The sequence below is a fragment of the Myripristis murdjan genome, chromosome 11 (genome assembly GCF_902150065.1).
Source record: "Myripristis murdjan chromosome 11, fMyrMur1.1, whole genome shotgun sequence".
Lineage (NCBI taxonomy): Eukaryota > Metazoa > Chordata > Actinopteri > Holocentriformes > Holocentridae > Myripristis > Myripristis murdjan.
Window position 1 is genome coordinate 26,711,530 of NC_043990.1, and position 10,667 is coordinate 26,722,196.

Below are 10,667 nucleotides of genomic sequence, written 5' to 3' on the forward strand. Positions count from 1 at the left end.
ACCTGATTCTGATCATTTGAATGGGTGAGCGAATACTTTTGGTAATATAGTGTATTTTCATATTTCATGCTGTTGAAAGGACCTAAGCTTCATCCTCTTTACATCCATGGAGATCATGCATACTCCCCACTAGTGACTAGCTGACATTATATTTTCACATTTGCATATAGTTCTCTAATACAAAGACATCAAGCCTCTATAATAGACAGACTCAATGTCACAGTTCAGAGGAAATGTTTTAAAATACATGCCTTGGTAACCACCAAGGTGTCAGTCAACCACAAATCCAAGCAGACATGCTCCTCTAAAGAATCAACCAAGGTCCAACAAACCCACAGAGGATTTCGGCTTTTGAAAAAGTGACATCACGCAAGATGTACAGGTGCACATATTGCTTGAAATTAGCTCTGCTTCCAGAGTGCAGCTATTCATTTTGATTAGCCTAGGGTAGGAGAGCACAGTGATTATCGTAGTCCTCACACAGTAATCACTACACCATGGTGTTTGGATAATAAGATAGATATATGATAGATAGATAGTTGACTTTGTTAATCCCAGGAAGGAAATTAAATCATCCTACACAGCAAAATCAGCATACTCAAATTAACACTGTCAGATTTGATTTTAACACTTTTTAAGTGTCTATATGGGTCCACACCAAAGAGTGTTAATTTAACTCTTTTTGGAGAGTTGGTACCTTAACACTGATCTAGTGTAATTATTAACTCTTTTTGGAGTTAAAATTTAACACTTCTTAACACTAGCCAGTGTTAGTTTTTCTCAACACTTTTATGTAGTGTTAGATACTGACTCTTTCACGGGGTTGTTTGTTAACTATATAAGTGTTACACTCATTTTAACACTGTAAGGTGTAAAATAGCTATTCTAAAAATATATTTAGAAAGTAAAATACATTTTTTAAAAAAACGAGATCATGTTTAGTAGAAACACGTTTATTTAAAACATGCACCACATGCCGACATTTAAAAACATTTTTTTTAAAACATGTGACAATAGGGAACAATGTATGCTCTTTCACTGTCATTAGGATACTGCTTGTCAAAGGGTTTAAAATAGGTGAGCTGATCAATACAAATCAGAGAATTTTCATTATTTTGCTCCTCTATACAGTATGCATGAAAATGTTCATCAAAGTACAGTGTCTCAACAGTACAACCTATTATGAAAGCACGCTGTTCATGTATTACGATATTACAGATTTTCTTAAACACAGGTAGGTCATGGAATACTCCAGTGCATATAAACAGATCAACCTGGTACTCAGTGGCATAATTTCTGACCCAACTTGTAGTTGAAACATCTGAACATGCCTCTAAATGCAATGTCTGACACAGTAAGTAAGTTTTTGGCTGGATATAAACCATGTTGAAACTTTAAATGTTGGCAAAGAACTGAACAATTTTTGTGGTGCGTTTTACACACAAAACATGTGAACATACTCAGTGAACAGTTTTTTTGAAAATGCTCTGACCTTTGTGCAGTGGTGGCATTTTAATGCTCTTGCAGCAGTCGTGCTCTCAGTTCCTTCACTCGTGGGCTTTCCTTTGTGTTTCCAACATCGATGTTGTAGACTGTGGTTTGGATGAAAGTGTAGAAACTGGAAAGAGCTTCGTCATAAGAGATGCTGAAAACATAGTGAGCTTTGAATAGTCCATCAAAAGCAGCCACCGATGTCAGAGCGTTGCATGGAAGAGCCTTCTGGTCCACAACGATGAAGAACCTTTCGATCTTCTTTTTTTGTTCACCGATGCAGAGGAGGAAGGGCTGTCTGGCATCAACTTTCTCCAGGAATGTAGTGAGGCTGGCTCCATGCTGTAGTTAGAATGACACAGATGCATATATACAGTATACTTAGCATAACATACCAGATTCCCCCTTAGTCCTACATCAACCTCCATCTCACACTTCTTTAAATACAACTGCAGCACACAAAAATTCTGATTTTGGTAGTACAAAAAGCTGATGTTACTTACCTTAACAAATCTTAGAAGATGGTTGGCTGCCTGTGCTGAGCTAATCTTGGGTGTTTTCTTCTGGCCTCTTGATGTAGGGGGCAGAAGGTGCAACAGCAAGAGGAGAGCTGACAGATCACTATCCCAGCCTTGGAGACAAAAGGGGTATTTAAGACAAAAGGGGGGAAAAAATTAGAAAAACAATATTACCTCTTTCTCAATACAGCTGCCATTTAGCTAAAACAAAAGCCTTGTGATAATCTCCTTAACAAAGCTGAAATCAGTAAGTTTTTGTTCAAACTGTTTAAAATAGCTGTCAGTGAAACTTCTTAGTAATTTTGAAGCTGCAGTCAATATTCAAATGACCATAGAGATGAATTCAATTATTTCAGGATTGCTAATTTAGGTTTAATTAACTGTTGCATATTAAAATGATTAAAACAAGCAACTGAGTATATTTTGGATAGAAAAAACTGTCCATATTTACCGTAGTCATTCTCCGTCTCAGGGTCAAAAGCTGCCCGCAGCTCGTCAACATAAAGACTGGAGGGAAGACTCTGGCTTTCTGCGATGACTTTGGGCTTGAAGTACGAAGGCCACTTTGCAAGAAACTTTCCAGATACTTCGTCCCCAAACATCATGGAAAAATCCTGGTCAATCTTTAAACAAAGGCAAAATGTCCACATACAGATCACCTGCATTTAGAATGATTCAGTTTTCATATATTTAAAATATTATCAAATATTACATAGATATCCTTACCAATCCAGGTATGTCAAGGAAGCGAGGAAAGACATCCAGGACTGAAGATGTTGCATCCTGGTCGTGAACCAGCTTCTGTCTGTACTCAAAGGTGGCTTTCATCTTCTCTTTGACCACAGATTTATCTGTTGAGTGTCTGATTATAGAGAGGGCCTCTCTGCACTCCTCACCCAGGACCTGTTCACCAACCAAAAGTGATTCCCATTGGGTTGTTGGACTGTCCTGGAAATCTGACCTGGAACGCCCGCGGTAGCCATCATGGGTGTTGCGTTGGACTGTCTTGAGTCGCCAAGCAAGATAGCCAGTATTTGCCTCAGGATCATAGTAATGTTCCTACTCACAACACAATTAGAGACATAGGAAATATTAAGTAGAAATGTGGGCTTATAACATAAGTATTAAAACAAGAGTTTTAGGATTTCAAAGACACATTAAAACTTACATATCCATTCTTTGAGTATGGATCCTCGAGATATGGAAAAAGGGTCACAATTCCCAGCGCATAACTGGTCCGCACACTTGTGAGTGGAATCCTCCTTTTGAAACAAAATATATATTACATTTGTGCCTAATTCATGTGTTTTCCTTAATCATTTGAAGTGATTTCTTACCCATATGATTCTGTCATTTCTGCAACCAGAATGTTGACCATCTGTCTACGAGTTGCATCTGACAGTGTCTTAGTTTTATCATACTCTTTGAAGATTTCTTCGCCCTTTGGATTGGACCTCAGAACAGTATCCACCTTCTGCAAAAAAACATGTTTTTACAAACTCAACTTCACGTTTAAGCAAATTGCATATTTGGAAAGTAAGCTTTGTCAGATTTATGTTAGTTTGATGTACTACAGTACACTGGTATGAGTTCCATGATAATATTTCATGGTGCTAATCTTTTTTTTATAATCTTAAAATCTAATACATTTGTAGATAGTTTTAAGGTTTACCTGTCTTGCTTCATTGTGATCCAGCTCTCTCAGGCCTCTCTTCCTGCTCTTTGTGGATGGGAGGATCACAGTGGAACCCGATGAAGTGGAAGAAGCTGGTGATGCTGAGGGGTCTGGCAATGAAGCTGATGATGCTGATGGGTCTGACAATACCGATGACTGTGATTCATCTTCCACCACATGAATGTTAAAATCTGAAAATTGTTCAAAAGAGGAATTCAAAATACACCCACACACTTTTTTACTACATTAAATAACTTACAGCCTAAGTCATCCACTTCATGGACAACGCATCAAACTTATTTAACACAATTTCCTAAAAATAAAGTGGTATTACAAAGTATTAGTTGAATATTAAGAGCAATACTGAGACCAAGGTTGAGTCAGTTGCAGCCTTACCCGTTACTGGGCACTGGCAGTATCCAACCTTGAAGTTTCGGACCCCTGACTTTATCAGCTCATCAAATATGTCCGCATCAACCTCAGTATCTGATGCATCGGTCAAGGCGAGCACACCTTCAGTTAGAAGTTGAGCCTGCAGACTAAATTTGTCTGTTACTGGGAGAAATCATAAAGAAATTAAATTAAGCTACCATATCAAGCATCTCATTTACTTGTATACTGAGGTATTTGAGCAATATACTCTGAGTTTAAAACATACATGCATACAAACCTTGTTGAAGAAACTGAAGGAAATCAAAGTTTTCATTAGTTTGTGGAACCTTTATGTATTTTTGGACTCCTCCATATTCCACCTTTGCCAGCATTTTCTGCATGCATTTCAATAAATTAATGAGGTTAGCTTTCTGGCCAAATGTAATTAAAATGAAGTAATTAATAGTGAATTTGAACTGTTATCACATCACTTTTACAACATAAGTATTTTACCATAAGAAATGACAGGAGAAGATATGCATCTTCCGTTATTCCGTTGAGAACCTAAGACAAGATGCAGAAAAGTTTTCGTTATTCGTAGGTCATATAACACTTAAAATTTTAGATACCATAAAAAATCTAACTCTTCACAACAGAGAGAGAGAGAGAGAGAGAGAGAGAGAGAGAGAGAGAGAGAGAGAGAGAGAGAGAAACTAAACAAAACAAGCAGTAAATCAACACAAAATTAAATTTAAAGAACATTATAGGTCAAACATTGTGAACAATGACTCTGAAGGCACCTGAATCTTCAGTAAAAGACCACCTTAACACTGTGGAGATATAGGCCACTTGTGTCTGGTTGTGTTTTATGTGGCGATTCCCAGAGACACACGTTAATTTACCAGGGTTGCTTGTCCGAAATAAAGTTGAGATTTTCGTCAGACACACCAAAAAAGACAACGTGCTGTATCGGCGCTGTTAGCTTGAGAGAAGCAGCCTGGGCAGCACCTGATCATACCAACTTGAGCCCAAACAACGTGGAACAGCAAGGCGGATATCAACATGCCTGCTGTCTGTCATGTGTTTCTGTCGACTGACGATATCATTCGTTAAGAAATAAACCCAAGGCTTTCATTACACCGAGCTCTCGCTCGGTGTCTGCGGTCAGCACACAGACTGTCGGGCTGGTTATCCGACACAGTTTGGGCTAACGCTAACTCCATGCTACAGCCCACAACACAAACTCTGCTTGATTAGCGTTTGCTTGTTTAGCAAAGATAAAAAAAAAAAAAAAAAAAAACACAACAGGAAAACCCAGGTCTCAAACTTTTATCACAGCAGATACAGCCTTAACCATCAAATGTAAAGTTTTAGCGAACCGAATACCAACTGAAATCATCGCTGGTTTGGCTACTGTGGCGACATAACTTTGCCATGAGAGTGTACCAGTGGCTCGCCACTGAAGAAAGATCAGGTGCCAGAGGCGAGATATAAATATGAAAACCTAACGTTAACAGAAAATAAATTATTTTACTTAACTACTTACCGAAAGTCACGTTAAAACCGAGGTGAAGAGGCAGCCTGCAGCTTGGCCAGGGACTCCTCAGCCCGTGTGTGGCGGGGTGGGGGCGGGGTAAAATTTACACCTCAAGTGTCACATCCAGGTTTGGAGTGAAGAGTTAAGTAGTTCATAGTTAATGTTACAATGATGACACTTAAAGATTTGATTTAAAGACATTTCATTTTGACACTGTGTTTTGACACCAACCATTTGTACACTTAGAGTTACATATAAGGGATTTGACTCTATTCAGAGTATAATTAACTCTGCTTTTACTCAAATTTCACTAACACCAAAAATACAACACTTCTCAATTTGCTGTGTAGTGTGGACTTTATTATGGTGATGGAATACTGGTGTAAAGAAAGTTTGAAGTCTCTGAAAGTTCATTTTCATATCGTAGTGGAATGAATGGAAACCAATGGTTGGATAAAATGCAGGCAAAATGATGTCAGAGCTCTAAAATACAATGCGTGTTTTGGGAAAAGATGAGCAGAAACAGTAAAGTACAGACATTTTGCAGATATTGCGTTAAACATGCAGAATGGGATTAGATGTAATTGATGAAAAGCAGAAAAAAACAAAATGCTGAAAGGCTGGTATGCATTCTGTGATTCCCCCTGATACCTCTGTGATACCCTCTAATCAACTGTGGGGATGATGCAAAGCACAAAGAAATCACTTACTGTTATTTTATGGCATATTACTTCAGTTTTCAGTGTCCCTTGGTAGTTTTGAGGCTCATCACACTACTCAGGTATTCTAGAGAAATGTTTTTGGTCCTATAGGAGATAACAACCAGGTTTGTCAGTTTCTTTTCCATGTTCAGAATACTCCATAGTTTTCCAGTGTTTCTGAGAAGGTACTTTAATCACCTCAAAACTCGCAAAATGATCACGTTCGGCCAAACTACGACACCTCAGGGGTATCAAATCTCTTTCTGAGAGGCCTTTACTCTGTGCCAGCATTTGAGAAGGAGAAAGATGCACTTCAGAAAGTGCATGAAAGCACAGCAGAGTATCCTCTTAAGAAACATGAAAACGTTAGAGGTTGGCATGGCCTTTTTTTTATTTTATAAATTAAATATTCATGGGGTTTCAAAGGGGCTAATATCTCCATTTTCAGGCTGTTTCAAGGCTGTTTGGAGTGATAGATCAGCACCAATTTCGCATATACGCCTCAAAGATGTTCCACGGGGAATAACTGTATAAGATTGAAAAAGATTAACACCTTGAGGTATTACATTATTTTAGACATTTACCTAACTGGTCGATAAATCTCATTCGCAGTGAAGTGAACACAATGAATAAAATTGAGGATAAAGAATATTAAAGGGGCAATGGTGATTGTATTTGTACAGGTTGCATTGTCTGCCTTGATTTTTTTCTTCTTCCTGGATGTAGACAGTAATGGGACAAAGACAAAATATAACGGGATGAAGAATTGAGATGTCATGAAAAATTTGAAGAAGACATTTTTTTGAAGAATTTTATGTACCACATGCCATATTTCTACACCTCTAGAAAACACAGAGCATGTAGGAATACTCTTTAAAATGAAGTCTCAGTGTTACCTTACTGCCCTTCATGTGGCGTCACCTTTATAAAAGTCTTATGGTTTCATTTTTGGTGAGAAGTGTCAGGCACTTTGAAGACCAAAGCCAACCAACCCTGTGAAGACCCTTGTATTGGCTGCTTTTATTTTGCCTTTCAGTTATTTTGTCTTTCAGTCACTAAAGGCCAAATTGAAGTCTTCTGTCTGCATCCATGAGGGCCCACTTGAGTCTTGTGTGATGTACATTTCGTCACTACCCAAGTCTGCACTCAGTTTTCTGCATGCCTCACAGATTTTCTATCTATCCCAATCTTCAAGCACAGATTGCATCAGCATTCAGACACTGAACTATAAACAGATCACAGACATCTGTCCACATCTGCTGTCTGTGTCCACATACAAGTATATCAGGGCTTTAACTAGTGCATGGCCATAGGTGAGGGTCAGAATGAAAACTCACCCATAAATCATGAGCTGTACCTTGTGATTCAGCACTGCTGTCACCACCACGGTCCAATGGAGCTCCCACATTACTCTGGCTAAGGCACCTAGCCAGACTCATGAAGGTATACCTCAGCTCCTCCATTTAGGGTGGCTGCTCACTCACTTGGAGGTGCTGATTGTCATCCAGGCTGCGTCACACCGCTGCAAAGTCCAGCTGCAGAGTTGGTGTTGAGCCACTGCCTGTCCACATTGAGAAGTAGAGTGCAGATCGAACCACAATTTTTTGTCCGAACCTGACCCGAGCCTGAGATTTTGCTTGTCCTCTATCACCAGGTTACATTTACCGCGTGATATAGCCTACATGTTGCCTTCAGTGCTGTCACGTAAACTCTAACACTATACAGGAAGTTGCCAAGGATAGACTGTAGGTCCATCATTTTTCACTGAAATAACATGACGTGACTGAACCTTACCCTAACCTGCACATAATTTCTAAATATTTGGTCCAAGCCCCTGGGTCCTGACAGATCCCAACAGGCCTGGATTGGGTATCAATACTCTATTGAGAAGACCCACTTGAAGTAGATCAAGTAGGAATGCCTGCCCTTTGGAGGTGTTAAGACATGGCTGACTGGCAGCGCACCTCAGAACAGCCTGGAGGGACTACACCTCCCAGCTGGCACTAGGACCTCTTTGCAACCGCCCAGGAGGAACTGGAGGAAGTCTCTTGATGTCTGTGCTGCTCTGTTTGTCTTTTTGCCACTGCAACGCTGACCTGGGGCAGCTAGGTTTGGCAAATATATGCGAGCACTTCAAAAATAATATTGTGGCATGGGGCTGAGTTTAATAATTAGTGGTACCGGTGAAAATGAATCTTGAAGTACTGCCAATCATCTAAGAGTTTCTGCACAACAAGAAAAGCATTACCAAAAGGTGAGACAGCACAAACAGAATAAAAAATGAAGAGGAGAAAAAGGCAGATAAGGGTTGAGTAAATGCCAAAATCATTAACATTGAAAGGCCCCAAAAATGTTAGCATGCATACACTACTGGCTCCACCTCATTTGAGTGCCCAACTCTCTGAAGCCTTCATGCTCATTCACAATGAAAAGGTCACTGCCCGTAGGGAAGTGTGAGTCAATGTCAATGTCTACAAAAGGCATGGATAATGCAATGCTTTTTACAAGAGAGTGCAAATAGGACACACACCAACAAAATAATCCAATAAACAAAACAGGAACTGAACAGGATCCAAAAACTGTTCAGCTGGAAAAAAAAAAAAAAAAAAAAAAAAAAAACACTTTAAATACAACAAACAAATGGAACCAATTTTTTTTCAAGGACAAAGCTTCCAAGCTCTGATGGGTTTGAAACAGTTTCTGAATAAATGCCGTCATTTTTAAATTTTATGCCACTTAGCAGAGCAATGATGTGGACAACCATATGGTTTCTGTTTTGCAGAGTAATGCATAGAAATTATTTATAAACACTTATTATTTACCAAACACAGATCACTTGCCTGAACCAACCATATGTTTTTAACTTTGCCTTTCTTGTTATACCAAGTAAATCAGTGACATCAAATTGTGCATGGCAGCTTAATTAAACAGCATGCTCTCCCACCGGATCTCTGCTTTACATTCTGTAATTGAAGCCCTGATGAGAAAACAACACAGACGCTAAAAGTGAAAGAGCCACAACAGCAAGCAGCTGCTGGACTGAGGTGTTGAGCTGCATCTCGTCTGCAGAACCCCTCTAACCCGATTAATCAGCCCTAATAACACAGGATATTTTATAATAGGTGAGAGACAGACACAGCTGTGAGACTGCACAGCATGGATCAATAAAGGTGTTATATTTGCCAGGGTTGCTTCTGGCAACAGTTTCTCTTGCTGCCTGTGGCTGAGTGTTTGGTGAAGTCACAGAGAAATATTTATAAAGGCTTTCACATGCCCTGGACGTGCTGGATTTCAGCTGGCTGGACTCTGAGCTGACTATCACAATCAGAATTAGAATCAGAAATACTTTATTGGTCCCCAAGAGGAAATTGGGTATATCTTGTTTTGCATGACTGTCCCGTTGGTCACGATACCTGTGAACCCCTTGAAACCTGAGCAAATTCACTTGATTCCTTTTAAAAAAAAAAAAAAAATTCTTATCTTAAAACTTTAATTTAAAATTACAAGATAAAATTACCACAAAACTTCCCAATTTTCCACAAAATTAACGAGGAAAATGTCTATAAAAATGAATGAAGCCCAATCACAGCTCTGGAGTTGCAAAGAATAAAAAGGGACTTACAAAATATGTCTTTGTCTACTTTTCAGTGAGCAGTGTGGTTATAGATAGGAAGTTCTAATCAAAAATAAGGCCAGGACTGTCAGTGAGTCCAAGTGTTGCAAAGGAGTTTTTACAATTTCCATCATATTTGTCATGGCAGATGGCAACCAAAATGACTTTTTGCCTCTTTCAGTGTTTAAAGTTGGAATTATGTGAAACTGAACTCCCTCTGCCTCAGAAGTCTGACAGTCTGAGCACTTTGTCACAGACTAGATTACCAACTTGCTCATTTTTTTCCCGTCCATTGTTGTTTTTGTGGCACATGTACACTCTCCTCCATCCTTTTTCCATCAGCAGACAAAGGATCAGACCCGTCGGGACAAGAAAATGAGAAAATCAGACGTTGCCAATTTTAAATTAGTCATCAAAATAATACCCTAATCCCACAGCAAATCTGGAACACACTCCTTCACGCTTTCTTTACCAGGCAAATTATTTCCAGAACCATTTATTTATTTATTCATTTTTATTGTTGTAAAACGTGATATCTGTGCTTTGCTGAATATGGTGCTTGAATTGGGGAGCGTCCCTAGCTTTGACCATAGAGGTTTACCAACTGATGAAGAACTGCAGGCCTAAACACAGGAGTTGATTGATGATGACAGAGCAGTAGAGGATGTGGTGGTACTGTCGAGTGGCAGGGTGCAAAAACAGCAGCACTGAAATGACAAGCCAGAGCATTTTTGAATTCTGGCAGCAGTACGATGGTTGG

The 10,667-nt window shown here is 39.2% G+C and overlaps 1 protein-coding gene across 1 annotated transcript; it reads right to left on the reverse strand.

The window, feature by feature from the left end:
• Positions 1-1,016: 1,016 nt before the first annotated feature.
• LOC115367312 (uncharacterized) lies at positions 1,017-7,757 on the reverse strand. The gene is made up of 9 exons (XM_030062984.1): positions 7,652-7,757; positions 4,081-4,239; positions 3,682-3,875; positions 3,347-3,483; positions 3,178-3,271; positions 2,736-3,068; positions 2,461-2,632; positions 1,995-2,122; positions 1,017-1,833 (listed from the first exon to the last, which is right to left on the reverse strand). Exons 1-9 carry the CDS (start codon positions 7,755-7,757, stop codon positions 1,513-1,515), a joined length of 1,644 nt encoding a protein of 547 aa, XP_029918844.1. The 3' UTR covers positions 1,017-1,512.
• Between the last annotated feature and the right edge of the window lie 2,910 nt (positions 7,758-10,667).

Excerpts from the sequence above, each read along its gene's own strand:
- LOC115367312 (XM_030062984.1), bottom strand. The coding sequence starts at position 7,757 with ATGGAGGAGCTGAGGTATACCTTCATGAGTCTGGCTAGGTGCCTTAGC. Across the intron at positions 4,240-7,651 it reads CAGCAGTGCTGAATCACAAG|TAACAGACAAATTTAGTCTG; the intron begins GTACAGCTCATG and ends GATTTCTCCCAG. Across the intron at positions 2,633-2,735 it reads TCCTTGACATACCTGGATTG|ATTGACCAGGATTTTTCCAT; the intron begins GTAAGGATATCT and ends CTTTGTTTAAAG.